The sequence below is a fragment of the Esox lucius genome, chromosome 22 (genome assembly GCF_011004845.1).
Source record: "Esox lucius isolate fEsoLuc1 chromosome 22, fEsoLuc1.pri, whole genome shotgun sequence".
Taxonomy (NCBI): domain Eukaryota; kingdom Metazoa; phylum Chordata; class Actinopteri; order Esociformes; family Esocidae; genus Esox; species Esox lucius.
This window is the reverse complement of record NC_047590.1, coordinates 6,421,528-6,436,517: the sequence shown is the minus strand read 5'-3', so window position 1 is coordinate 6,436,517 and position 14,990 is coordinate 6,421,528. Positions and strand designations below refer to the sequence as shown.

Genomic DNA, 14,990 nt, shown 5'->3' with positions numbered 1-14,990 from the left:
CATTTTACAACAAAGGCCGGACTTCTGTTATCTAATATTGTCTGCATCTCAGAACATCATTTTGGTTATCCACCTAAAATTGTTTTTCAGTTAATACGTTTTGCGAAACTGCACATGTGTACTATGGACATTTTCTGATTTTACAATGCAATTTATTGATTTCACCAGCTACCCACTAATATACTGTACCCTCCTGAATAACTGGACCCCTTGGTAAAGGTAAAAAAGAAATGTTGTTTATTAACCTAATATTTCATGCAAAGTACAAGAGAAATCTATCCTTAAATAATGGAGAAAGAAATAATCCTGAATCAAAAACATGCGTCGCAGCTTTTTGCGCCTCTTCGTTTATCACTTCGTACACCCTCTCGTTGACAGGATGACAGCGCCGAGTCTTTGACATTTTTGTATGAGGTTTGACAGCACATAGCGAAGACACCATTTGTCTCTGGGTCGTTCGGACTCCGTGTTTGAGGACTCTCATCAGCTCACACGGCAGCTCCTCAATGGGGTTTAGTTCAGGGGACCGGGGTGGCCCTTGCAGAAGCTTGCTTCTGTGGTCAGTGGGAAATTCTTGTGCGTACATGGATGTATGCATTGGGTCATAATCCTGCTGGAAGATCCAACAACCAACCAGTTTCAGCCTCCTAGTGGAGGCAGACAGATTTTGGTCCAAATTCTCATGCTACTTGACAGAGTCCATGGGAGTTCCCAGGGCCTTTGGAAGCAAGACAGCCCATAGCATCACATATCCACCGCCGTATTTCACATGACCATTACTCTTTTTACGCCAAACCCACCTCTGGTGTTTGTGCTCAGTGAGCTACATTTTTGTCTCATCCGAGCACAGAACCCGGTTCCAATCAAAGGTTCAATTACATTTAAACCAATTCCAGAGACACATTTCTGTCTTTATGGAACCTTCTGGAAAGGTGACTAATTGTAGTTAGGGAGGTGGTGTCCAGTTTCAACCAAGTTTTGCATCTGTCCAACTGAGTGGAAAAACATCAGATTTTTGAAATTGTTAGCACATAAAAACTCTACTGTCAGCTATGTCGGCTGTTTATCATGGCGAAATGTTCCACTGGAAAAATTCCCGGGGAAACGGATGGTAACACGAAGGACATAGTGTGAAAGTGTGGTTCTGGTCAAGGTGTTTGAGCTCAGTGCTTCATGTATGACACAGCTGTGCAGGGAAGAGGCGAGGTGTGAATGAAACTGCTGTTACGCTAACTCGTCCTCTATGTCCTGTGCGCCTTTTGTGTGAGACGCCTTCTGTGTCTCCGAACAGAGGAATAGCTGTTCTATTTTCATCCCGAGAAAGAAATGGAGTGTTACATTCTGTGGATTAATTTACGCATGTGAAAATGAATCACAGGGTCTCTGTGATGCAAATATTGTGATGCAGTATATATTGTACAGATATATTTTGAGAGATACAGTATCTTCTGTGTTTTCAACTAAGGATGTATTGAGAGTTTGTCCAGAAAATAACAATTGCCATGATGAATATATATTTGTATGTATGGATGTGCGAGACACTGACGGAAGACCTTAGATGGTCTAAAGCTCACACTAAAGGTTTCACAAGGTGACTATCTTAGCTGTGTTGTGAAATCGCCCAGACAGTTGTTCTCATCTACAGTGGGTGCACACAGAATGAGAAAATAAGCACAATGTACAGTAATCTGGAAATTGTATTTCATTATCGAGATGGAAAAATGAAAATAGATATGAGTGCGGCAGAAAATATACTCCCTAAATGAGCATCAAAGTTGCCCTTAGAGGGGAACGTGTCATAAATCCAGTGTTTTGTTACAGCACATTTGCAGATGGGGGCATTGGGAGCTGGGCGGTAATTAGGTTGGAGGATTAATATGTGGAAATGTATTTAGTTTTGTATTCTTCCCCTGTGCACGGAAAGCAAAGAAAATAATGTGGATAGAAAAAGATGTTTGAATATGAATTTTAAAAAAATCAAAGGGCTCCCTCGCTCCCTGATGCAATTATTTCCCATTCACATTCCTTATTCCTAACAGATGACATTAATGACATTGAATTGTATTGAGGAGTGTCCTGCCTAGGATCACATTGGAGGGAGAAAAAGGCTACTTTCTAACCCTGGGAAAGTGCTGCTTAACAAAAGGGGTCAAATTTTTTAGATCAGATCAAGTGTGAATTGAATTGTTGTTTTTGTCACCAGAATTGTCCATCTTTGTCTAAAAAAAAAAAAACTTGCCATTGCTTATGAAAAAGTCTATTGTTTGTTAAATGAACCACTGCAAAATTTCACTAATATGCTAAATACCCTGCAAAATAATGTGAGTTGTTTTAACTGCCATATTATTCCGTATAGATTATTGTTAAATGTTTAAAAACATTTGGTTGGTTAACAACATATGTAGTTTACTTATGTCAGTTGACATTCAGTCAAGACCTTGCTTGTCCTTGTCCTTTCAGAAACTTCACTCTCGGATAATGGACTTGTCTGCTGCCGATCTCCTCCTAGACCCGGAGAGAAGCAAAAGCTTTCTGCTATCCCGGAACACAGACTGCCCTCATGTAAGATAATAAAAGACAAACAAATGAAATGTTCTCTTTCCACCAGCCTCACCCATATGTGCTTTGTCCAGGTATCATAACTGATGTATGACACAAAGATATTATTTGAGAGGAATAAAACACCAGACCTAACAATTTGGGGATTTGATATGCTGCTCTCCCAGGTCGGCAGTATCACTTGTCTCTAAAAGGTATAAATCCTTGTCATATTACCAGAGGACCATCGATTGAGACTCGTCTTCAGTAAGAATGTATCCACGGAACACCGTAGTACATTAGTCATCTTATATATTATGCATTAAGGTCTTAAAATGAATTTATTCTCTCTGGTTTTGTGTTCGGGAACCCAACCTGAAACAGGTTAATATAAAGTAGAAGCTGAAATGGAAATGGTGTGAAAATTGAGGTAATCATTTTGAAGTTTGATAACGTGTGTTTGCAACAAGGTCATACTTTTGGGAATTGAACACACTCAAATGTGATATATTTACAGATCTGTTACATCAGTTAATATTCCAATTAGTTAGCTTCCTGTTATCTCTCGGACTGAACATTTGATTTGAAATTCTCAATCAACATTTGTTTGGACGGACATGTGGAGTAGGATTGATGCAGAAAGCAGCTGTTGGTGAGATTGGATTTGAAAGTATGATGGATCATTTGTTTCTCACTGGCTAATTACAGAATCGAGAAGCTACTGTAACACTTAAAAAGAACACTGAAAACACATGAAAAATCAGCTAAATTGTCAGCAGACATGTAAAACACACTCTTTACATAGTGCAAAAGAAGAAAGGTGGAAGCTTTGCATCAGTGGTCCTCTATTGCCCTGTCACCAATTCCCAGTCCCAGTCTGACCCTCTGACATCATTACCATCTCATATGACCATGTGAAACGGCCTCTCTGTGACTCGGGCCAACCCGTTCGCCCCCGTTCCCTCTCCGCCACCTGTCCCCCAGATGTTCCCTCACCTATCTGGCCCTTTTGCTTTTACTGGAGTGCTCCTAACCAAAGCAGAACTCCTCCCCTGGTAAATCAACCCAAAGGTGATGTGAGAAGCCTTTTCGATAGGCAATGTTAGCAATAGCAAAACATGTTTATCATTAAAACAACGCAAAATAAAATGGTAGAGTATAGAATCTTTCTCTTTAACTACGACCCTGAAGTTGCAGGGGCCCCCCACCCCCGTGACCCATCATTCACGTTTTGGGACCCCTAAATCACGACTGACAAGTGTTTTTCCAAACGGGTTTTCGCAGGACGTCCCGGCGAACGTAAGGTCGGCCGGGTTCCCTCTTGCCAGGTGCCTGAGCCAGCTGAGTTTGACCGTGCCCGTCCCAGTCTACCAGCGCAGCAGCTGCAGCAGCAGTGAGATGTCCCTGTCCAGCACCTGCAGCGAGTACTCCAGCGGCTCCCACACCTGGAACGACAGGCGCTCCTGTGGCCGAACGGTAGGGTGGCGAGCCCTCCCTGGAAGACGGGCCTCAACGCCAGCGTTGTGCTAAAATGTTTCATGGACGATTCTGTCGCTGCGAAGTCTTTTGTTTTCCACGCACCCAGACTGTGTCCACTATGTGCATGTTGTTAACGTTAATTCAACCTTGAATTTACTGACAGGAGCCCGTAACATCGTACAATTATAGACAGTGCTGATGTGCTCCGAGTGGAACGTACAAAAATGAATTAATGTGTATAATATTTAGATTTAGTCATACCCCAAAGGGTTCAGTATGTCCTTCTGATGGTAGGCAATTTAAAAAAAGTCAGAAATTGCAACTGCAGATTAGCTGCTAAGCATTCGTCTGACCCGTCAGCTAACTCTGCTGTAGCGAACCAGAGAGCTCCACAGACCCTGCTCCTCTGAGCAGTTGTGCATATTCTTCAACATCTTCATATTCATTAAGGCGATCGACGCTGCACAGCGCCATTTTGGTTCATTGTCTAAAGGTTCCCATGTCTTGTCCTCTTCCTGCAGTCTTCCCTGATGTGGGAGAAGAGGCTGAGCCTGGGTTCGTCCGCCCCGGGGGACATATGCGCCCCACTGGAAGAGCAACTCCCCACAAGGAGGAAAGAGAGCCACATCCTGGAAGGCCTGCGGAAGCTGCAGCGGAGAAAACCCAGAGACTCCTCGTCCTACCGCGTCTCCAAGTCGGCTGAAAAGGACTGTATGAACTCTAACGAGGGCATCTACTCGCTGGGGATTAAGCCTGGGAAGGAGAAACCCACGTATCTGGGAAGGGGAACCCCCTCGGGGGGCATCAGGACGTTTGTGTATGACTCTGATGATGCTGACGATGAGGCGCCGATCACAGTAGACTGCAGGCGAGACGGTGTCCCAAGGAAGGACGGGGGCTGGATGTATTTCAAAAAGCTGTCGCACAGTGTCTCGGACAGTCTGTGTAGTTGGGACGGGCTGCAGGACAGTGGGATAGCAGGAGACAGTAACTGCAGCGTGGATGCTAAGCACCCACCTGGCTATAACTCCAAGGAGAGGCCAGAAAAGCTCATGAGCTTCATTAACAGTTTTCTTTCTGGAGGGCGGACCGCGGCTGTTCTAAACCCCTCCCTATTGCACTTTGATGTCAGTCCCACGGAGCTTGAGTGCCCCCTCCATCTCTCTGACACGGACCCTGAGGATCTGCGCTCTGAGAACAGCGACCAATGGCCACCTGTTAGCAGGATAGCTGAGCAGCCAGAGCAGAAGGCCATCAAGAGGCTCTCAAGAGACGACAAGCTGCTTCGCTTGCAGTGCTTGAGAAGGGACCCTGTCCGAACTCAGTCGGCAGACGGAAGGCCTAGGTCCTTTGGCTTAATTAAAGAGCAGACTGGGGCCAAAACACAGTCTGAGGAGAGTATAATGGCTATATTCGATGCTGACGGCCAGCCGATTGAACTCAGTGCACAGGAGTCTGAGGTTGGTCCTAAGGCTTTGAAAGAAATTCCTGGGATAAAGGGGAATGGGGTTGCTGAGTATGCAAAACTGGGATCTCATGTCGAGCCTATTCACAGGAACTACACTGTGCTAGAATCCCCCGAAAAGCCGTCTGAAAGTCAGAGAAACTCCAGCAGGAGAACCAGCAGTAATAGCAGGGAGGGAAGCATGGAAAGGTTGCAAACCCAACTTACTCCAGAGCGAAAATTGATAAAGCCACCTTCCAGTCGAATCAGCAAAGGCCACTCGGTCCCTCCCGTGAACAGTGCTTCTCCCAGCCCCAAAGCAAATGGATCGAAGATTCCCAGCAGCCGGGGGAAAGGATCCCCACTGAAAGTGTCCAAGGGCTGTATAACAGAAACCAGCAACAGTGGACCGACATCTGGATCCATAACTCAGGAGTCAAAGTCGCCTTCTTCTCCTCCAGTCAAGATGTCCAGGTTCATCAAAGCTCCAGGTTGCACTACAAGCCCCAAGACGGCGGCCAGCAACCTTCCCAGCAGGAACGATTGGACAAAGTGTTCCGCATCTAGTGTTCCATCCATCTCCCCACACCTCACAAGAAGGCACCTAGATCATGTGGATTACGGGGAGCAGCCTACCAGAGACAGACACTGTGAAGCCAGCAACAAAACTGAACTCAGGTCTCCCTCTCCACCCCCGCCTCCAGGCCGGACCACCTCATTACTTATCAGACCAAATTACGATGGGTCACCTCAAGCACTTAAACCAGGGGCTCAACCATCCATGTCTACCACTGTGAGGGGGCCACCTCCGAATTACCACCCCCCGCCTGTACCAAATATGCACCATTCATTGCCACCGCCGCCCTACAAAGGCCAAGATACTATAGACATGGACGCTGGCTATGGTACCGCAATTGCACCTCAGAAAACAGTGGTCCCTGCATCAAATCAGACCCCTTCTAAAGGCACTTCGAAACGGGTCCCCACAAAACTCTACCTCCCCTCATCACCCTCAGGGCCAGATTACCCTGAGAATGGACCTAAAAGCTCAAAGAATGTTCCTCCGCCCTCATATAACTCTCAACGAGGCTCTTCGCTTCAGAGCACATGTACAAGCAAGAAAGGATCTTCCAGTGACAATGGGCATCCTATATCGTATAAGACCTCTAGTAGTTTGCCTGTGACTCTGGCGGATCATCCTGGGTGTCCAACAGAACCTCACAGTAATACGTCTCAGCCTCCCCAGGCAGTAGAAAATGCAACCATCTCAGAAACTAGCGTGAAGAATTCTGCTGAGAAATTGTCAAAGACGCGCATTCCCATGGGATTTAGAGCTTTTGTGAAGTTGCCCCCCTCACCACAGAAAGGCTCCGCCGTGATACCAGGAAAGCAAGAGAAAGATCATATCAACTCTGTCTCTAAAGAGAGTGTGACTTCAAATGCTTTGGCCCCATGTGACAGTTCTCAGGCAGTGTGTAATATTGAATCACTGTCCATAATGGGGACTAAGGTTGAGGACCAATTGGATCCACAATCCCCTGAGTTGGTAGAGCAGGCGGAGTTTGGTGACAAGTCGAGTCGTGACAGTAGACTATTCAAGAGGTCGATATCTGTCACGACCAAACCTCACTTGAAGCCCGCCCTTGGAATGAATGGAGCAAAAGCACGCAGCCAGAGTTTCAGCACCAACTACATGGAAAAACCCAACATCAATCTGTCAGATGGACATGCGAAGATTCGAACTGGTATCATCACAAACTCTGGAGAGAGGGGTAACTCGTTAACTAGGCAGAGCTCTTGTGTTGATGGCTTACAGATCAAAACAAGTAGCAAATCTGGGGAAAGTCCGGTCCGTTCCCCCACCAACAGGCTAAGCTACTACGGAGGCATGACGGGCTCCACCAGCCACCCAGGCCTTCCGGAGAGATCCTCCAGATCGGTCTTGAAAGGGGACGATTCACTGGGTACTGCAAAAGGAGAAAACATCCCAGTTCCACATCAGAAAGAAGTGCGTAGCTTACCTCTTGTAAACCGGATCGGCTTAAAGAACTCCCGAAATCCCAAAAAGGTTGCATCCCATCCTCAGTTTGAGTTGTCGGCTACTCCTGTCTTTAGCCCAGAGACGACAACGTTAGGTGAAAAGGTGCTCAGTGCCAGCAAACTGGACTGTTCAAACAGCATTAAAGCCCAGGCCAGCAGTTCCCAAGCAATGCTTGATGAGGCAGAGCAACCAGTTAGCCCCATAGTCTGCACCATTGAGGAGAAGGTCATGATGGGGATCGAGGAAAATATCCAGAAAGGTCAGGGTCATGAAAAGGTCACAGCACCTGAGACAAAGCAGAAGATCGCCCCATCTCTTGCCAACTGGTTTGGCCTACGTAAAAGTAAGCTACCAGCCTCGAATGGTAAGAAATCTGATACCACCTCTCCGAAAGGCAAAGAGGAGAAAAAAGACCTGAAGATCGGATCCGTGCTGGGAGGCAAACATATGAAATCAGACAAAAAGAAGGACAAGAAGAAAAACGATAGCCCACTCTATGAAAAGACTACAGAGCTAACGCTCTCAGAGAACAAACTGAGCTCCATCATGGACCACTGCAATATGCAAATGGGCCAGATAGCCAATCAGATCCATTGTTCTACCACCTACATCGGGAAAGACCAGTTAATGAAAGAACTCCTGGGCAGGTTGGTATAACAGTGACATTTATTTTAAACCCTGATCTGTCTAATACTTCAAGCCTATTTTTATGTTTAGTCAGGTAAAAAGAAATCCCAAGATCACAGCGAATTAATCAGAAATAAGAACACCCATTGCATACATACCGTGATGCTGATGGGGTTGGGGATTTTGGTTTGAACACTCCTCCCAGTGTCTATACTGCATTATACTACAAGCCTTGCTACATTATGCAGGCATCTAAAGAGACAAAAACACCGCTGGACAACAGCAACGTCAGCTGTCTCTTTGAGTTATGGTTCTACTTGAGTGAGCATAAGCACTTTCTAGTCTGCCTGTGGTATCTCCGCTTTCTCTCACAACATTACCCTTACTCTCATAAATTGATATACTACCTCAAATCGCAGCTGACAGATTTTATCAAAGGTAGTTAGAAACATTTATTATCACTTAATGAGACTGGAGTCGAGGAGAGCCGTACAAAGAGATTATTTCAGATGCCAAGGCAGTGGTATAGCTGCATGTGTTGGCTGCATTGAGGCAGGGCAATGTAATTTATCAGCCGGGATCTCTTTCCATCTGCGCAGTTCATATGAAATCAGTTCGGCAGACAGAAAAAGGATCAAATCATGTTTTCTATACAGGAGTGTGGGGAAGAGCGACTCCACTGCCGAATCTCTCCCTGGCATCTCTATCCCCAAGAAAAACAGCGAAACGAGGGGCGGAATGGAGATCTGCACGGATACAGCTGTGAGTGAGCCAGGGCTCCTGTAATGAAACTTTACTTGGCTTCTAGGATTTTCCACGGGTCTTGCTTTCTCTACTACACACTGCTCTCGTATCTGTCCATCTCTCTTGATAACCTCGCCATCTTATTACTGTTTCCTGTAACCTCAATATCCATTTCCTGCAGCCGCTTATGCTTGTCGGTATCTTATTGGGGTTTGTATATACACCCTAGATCTCTCTTGCAATAACTATGTGGATGTTGTATGTCAAGTTTGTCTGTACACAACCACACATTTCTCAAACCTTCATATGCACACACACTCACAAACATATGAGATCACGTTAAAGCATTTCATCTTGGGAGATATGCTGCCAGTGTTCGAACTGATCCACATACTAATCTTACGACAGAACAGAGCGGTTTCTATGAGACTTAGAATGCCACGCAGTGCTGACCTCGTAGAAGGTATTCTTTGTTCTTTGTCAGGGGCTGAAAAAGCACGAGAAAAGAAGAGGAGAGAACGAAAAGAGAGGGAGAGCAAGCGAGAAAGCAAGAGGGAGAGTCCAACTGCAATATGCAGGAAATTCAATCCAGCTGATGGGGAATTTCGATAGTGAAGAGGAGGCTCTTATCGCGGACACTCAATTTAACAAAGGCCCGTTTTATACTCTGCTTGCAGCCTCGCCTCTATCTTCCTTCTACAGAAATACAACAAAAGAATAGTGCCTTTATAACCTGCTAACCCCTTTATACGTTTGAAGAACACTTTTTTTGACATCACACTCTCTGTTAGCCCATGTCTCTGTATTAGATCAGTTACATTGTGGCATCCCTTTGCAGAAATAAGTTTTGCTAAAGAGGTAGAATGAAATAGTTCTGTTTTATCCAAGTGGATTTAAAAACAATTTTTTTAATCTCAAATTGTCTTTAATGGAATGACAAATAAAGAAAAATCGTAATTAATTAAAAAAAAATGGATATTTTTAAATTAGTATTTAAATTGGAACACAGTTGGGTGTTACTTTTTTGTATCATCCCAATTTAGGAACATTGTAGTACAATGCTGATAAAATAAATCAAATGTAAATACAATACTAATTTTGTTGACGTTTAATCACATTAAATGTATAAATGTATTTTCTAATGCCTATCATTTTGTGCATATTTAAATACTTTTATTTTCCTGTTGGGTCTTGATGTATTCAACCTTATTTATTTTGATAGCTGAAGAGAGAAATGCTAATGAAAGTGGTTGACAGTCTTGACAAATACAAAACAGTTATCAACAATGTTCTGTATATGCTAGCACCTTCTTCAATTAGGTCAGCTTAAATTGTAGTTTTGGGTGTCTGTGTTTGTAGAAGTACTTAAAGTAATAATGTTTTAGAAAAGTGTACCGTGCTTGTTTGGGGTTTATAAATCATATTGGACGTGTCCTTGAACTAGGGTCAACGTCAATAATGTCTGATCCCCAGGATCTGACCCGACTCCGAGGGGTTTCTCAGAGAGAGTGGTACATGCAAACAACTCATTCCCAGTCTGCATGGGCATATAATAATACACCTTGTAAATGTGTATTCAGATGAACACGTGTATAAAAATGTTACGTCATCGCCGGCATGACTGGAAGAGTCTGACATTATTTAGACCCTAGATGTTGCATGTTGCGCAAACTCAATTTGTGTGACTTTGCTTATTTTTGTTTCCCACCAGACCATCATTGTGACACAGAAGATTAACCTGCGAGGAGAGAACGAGGAGGCGACGGGTCCGGATCACTTGATAGGTAAGACTTTTCACTGTAGCTCTGGACCTACTGTACCTCAAGCCGTCATTTGAAAATAATGTTAGTCTTAACGCGCAACACTAAAATAGATTTTATTTCACGTAAGCATTTTTTTGTAGTCAACAGCAATACATCTCTAAGCTTTTGCTCTCTGCATAATGTATTTCTGTAATAGATTATACAAAGTGTTCCTTATAATAGGATTCAGTAGCTTACAGAAATAACTGTTGCCATTCATCACCTAATGGCAAACACAAGTGATACTTGCCTATGGAACCCTTTCTCATACCAGTGAAAAACTGTGAACTTATAACCCATAATATTCTTCGCATTACTGTTTCGTCTTATCACTGGCAGAGTGAATCTTTATCATGCCATTTTCCTTTTGAATATTGAGGTCATCAACAGAAATGTTACCGTCTCCGGCGTTCAGAAATCCTTTTAGCGTTGCTAGCGCACTTTGTTATTTACTTGTTGAAGACACGGAGGGTTGTCACGGCAGCCGCATTTCTGAGAGGCTCTACGGGCAGAAATACACAATGTGTGATGAGAAAATTATATGCAACAACTCCCACATAACATTTCAATGACAAGGCGGTCATTACAAGCCGGGCAGTTTGTCATTCATTGGCAAGGTGGAAGGCATTCTTGGGGAGAATGACTAGGGAAGGGTAATCAATGTTTAGTAGAGCTATATAATGCCAGTTGCCTGTCGCACTGAAGGTTTCAGGCAGTTAATGTGTAACTCAGTAGGCTATCTTTGTAGGGATGATTACTGTTGTCCTCTGCTCAATGGGCTCTGCTTTCATTAAGTCTTATATTTCTCTGACATACAGTACCAGTCAAATGTTTGGACACCTACTCATTCAAGGCTGTATGTTTAGTTTTACTGTCTTCCAAACCGTAGAATAATAATCCAAACTATGAAATACCACTTACGTTATGGAATCATGTGGCAACAAAAACGTTTGTTGAACAAATCAAAATGCATTTCATATTGTAGATTCTTCAAAATAGCCACCCTTTGCCTTGATGACAGCTTTGCACACTTCTTGCAGTCTCTAACAGCACCTCAGATTGCAGCCCAAATAAAAGAAACCAGAGTTCAAGTAACAGACACATCTCAACATCAACTGTTCAGAGGAGACTGGGTGATTCAGGACGTCATTGACAAATTGCTGCCAAGAAACTACTGCTGAAGGACAGCAATAAGAAAAGATTTGTTTGGTCCAAGAAACATGAGAAATGGACATTAGACCAGGGGAAATCTATACATTTGGTCCGAGTCCACATGTGAGATTTCTGGTTCCAACCGTCGTGTCTTTGTGAGATGCAGAGTGGGTGAACGGATGATCTCCGCATGTGTGGTTCCCACCCTGAAGCATGGAGGAGGATGTGTGATAGTGTGGGGGTGCTTTGCTGGTTACACTGCCAGGATTTCTTTAGAATTCATGGCACACTCTACCAATACATTTTTGCAGCAATAAAACCTCAGTCACGCTCAGTGTGACTATAATTTTTATTTCAACCTGACAATGACCCGAAACACACCTCCATGCTGTGTAATAGTCATTTGACCTAGAAGGACAGTGATGGAGTGCTGCATGAGATGACCTGGCCTCCACAATCACCCAACCTCAACCCAGTTTAGATGGTTTGGGATGAGTTGGACCAGAGAGTGAAGGAAAAACTGCCAACAAGTACTCAGCATATTTGGGAACTCCTTTGAAAAAGCATTCCAGTTGACTACCTCATGAAACTGGCTGAGAGAATGCCAAGAGTGTGCAAAGCTGTTATCAAGGCAAATAATGGCTACTTTGAAGAATCTACATAATTCCATAAGTGTTATTTCATAGTTCTGAAGGTCTTCACAATTCTTCTACAATTTGGAAAATATTAAAACTAAAGAAATACCCTTGAATTAGTAGATGAATCCAAACCTTTGCAGCAAAACAGTCATTTCCAAACTTGACTTACTAGTGCTCCTTTCTTTACATTCAAAAATATTTTTTCTATATTTTTTACCTGGTCTGCAAAAGTTGTGATTTCCTTGCACGCACAGGATCTCCTGTAACCAGACACACTGCTTGGTAGTTCAGTAACTCCTTTATATAATGACAGCTTAATTAATCAATGATGGACATCACAGAATGATGGACATCACAGAACTAGAGTTATTTTGGACTTAATGCACAGTGAACATGAAAACCATAGCTGTAGGCTACACATTTACTTATGAAAGCAGCTCCTTTCAAATTGTCTCCTTTTTATTCTAGACTATATATAGGGTATACAACTAAAACCTTGCGAGAAATTGTTTTGACATGGGCCAGTTTCTAAGATTTATGAGAATTTGCTTGATTCATATTAGCCTCATATCGTGAACTCAGCCAAAAATAAAGATTCTTAATCGTTTTGGTAATCTAATTAACTGAATGGCATTTTTAATTTGGCCAGCTAAGCACATTTACCCAGTCTCCCCTCAGCATGAATTAAATGTCTCATAAAGATTCAAGCAGAGTCCACTTATAGCTCCTGAAGTCCTGCCTAGCATGTCATTTTACACAAGGGTTTTACGTGTAGAATATAAATGACCTTGATTACTTATTTTCTCTGAACACAGTAAACTAGAAACTGAACTACGCATTTTGTTAGGTGTAGCCACAGGAATTAGAAATAGAAACTATAAAACAGATGAAGATGTACTTATAAGTTCACAAGGTGTGGATTTTTCAGTGCTCATGTTTTGGCATTGGACTTTACCTGTGAATTTAATGGTTTGACATGTTGGTCAGGTGACGCTTCCTTTTGATGTCATTTCCAGATACTGATATTAATTAATTCTTGGGTTATACATGGTTCCTCATCATTCTAACAGGTCATTAGGTCTGCAGAGGCACTCTTTCACCTGGAGGCTTAATGTAGAAGTAATTGGGATCAGAAGGAAGCAAACTTTCAGCCTTTCGCTGATACTGTTTCCTTTCCTTTGAGGAACTCAGCCAAGTTCTACACCTTGTTACAGTGGGAATGTATGTTAACAGTGAATACATTTAATTATTATTCAATCTTCCTCGCTGTTTTCTTTAAGATTTAAAATCTCCCTAATATTTTCTTGTCTTCTACTACTACTACTACCATTGCTACTACCACTGCTACTACTACCATTACTACTACCACTACTACTACCACCACTGCTACTACTACAACCACTACTACCACCCCTGCTACTACCACCAGTACTACTACTACCACCACTACTACTACTACAACCACTACTACTACCACCACTACAACTACCACAGCTACTACCACTACTATTGCCACTACTACTACCATTACTACTAACACTACTACTAACACTACTACAACTACTACTACTAACACTAATACTACTATTACCACCACTGCTACTACTACTACTACCACTACTACTACCACAGCTACTACCACTACTATTACCACTACTACCACCACTACTGCTAACACTAATACTACTACTACCACCACTGCTACTACTACTACCACCACTACTACCACAGCTACTACCACTACTACTACCATTACTACTAACACTACTACTACCACTACTACTACTACCACCACAGCCACTAATCCCACTACTAGTACTACTACTACCACCAATACTACTACAACTATTACTACTACTACCACTAATACAACTACTACTAGTACTACTACTCTACATTTCTCTCTTCCACTGCTACTCTCTTCATCAACATCTTCATCCACTACTTCTCTTTTGTCGTCTTCTTGTTGTTCATCGTCCGTCCGTCCCCCCCCCCCCCCCCCCCGCCCCCCGCCCCCCCCCCCCCCCCCCCCCCATTTATCCCTACCGCGTGAACGTGAGATATTCCGATCAGGTCTACATTCCAGCCGGCGTGCGGGTACTAGCAATTGCGGTAATTGATCGGCTACAGTTTCGTGGCGTCGCCACGGCCGCCCTATGGTGTTGGGAGCAGCTGAACGGGCCATCTGTCCAGCCAGGTGGTTGCCGTGCACCCCAAACACACCGTCCATCCACCAGCCATTCTAACACTCTACTGAAGATTAGCCTGGCGCAGGAGAGGCAGAAGGGAGCACCTATGCCGGCCCAGAACGTGACACTCCCTGTATAATAACGCCATGATTAAGTGCAGTCTGGATACTCCGAGCCGTCCACAGGGCAGTTGCCGATGCACCCGTGGATTAATTCTCCTTTTCACGCGCTGTTGGTTTAATGGGACGTCTGTGGTTGCAAAAGGGGCATTGTAAATATGTTTTTATTAGGTTAATAATGTGTTTCCCAAACTGTAGCCGCCTGCCTCTGATGAAA

The 14,990-nt window shown here is 43.6% G+C and overlaps 1 protein-coding gene across 10 annotated transcripts in view; it reads left to right on the top strand.

Moving 5' to 3' along the window:
- Nucleotides 1-14,990, top strand: part of LOC105022081 (nck-associated protein 5) — a 133,871-nt gene that overhangs the window by 107,632 nt on the left and 11,249 nt on the right. For all 10 annotated transcript variants that reach the window (XR_004575132.1, XM_020042388.3, XM_034289606.1 and 7 more), the window contains 5 exons: nucleotides 2,461-2,562; nucleotides 3,823-4,014; nucleotides 4,539-8,149; nucleotides 8,786-8,891; nucleotides 10,585-10,657. Coding sequence is in view for 9 of the 10 variants with exons in the window: in XM_020042388.3 (XP_019897947.2) it covers nucleotides 2,461-2,562; nucleotides 3,823-4,014; nucleotides 4,539-8,149; nucleotides 8,786-8,891; nucleotides 10,585-10,657 (4,084 nt within the window). In the remaining variant the exon portion in view is untranslated. The remainder of the gene's footprint in view (nucleotides 1-2,460; nucleotides 2,563-3,822; nucleotides 4,015-4,538; nucleotides 8,150-8,785; nucleotides 8,892-10,584; nucleotides 10,658-14,990) is intronic.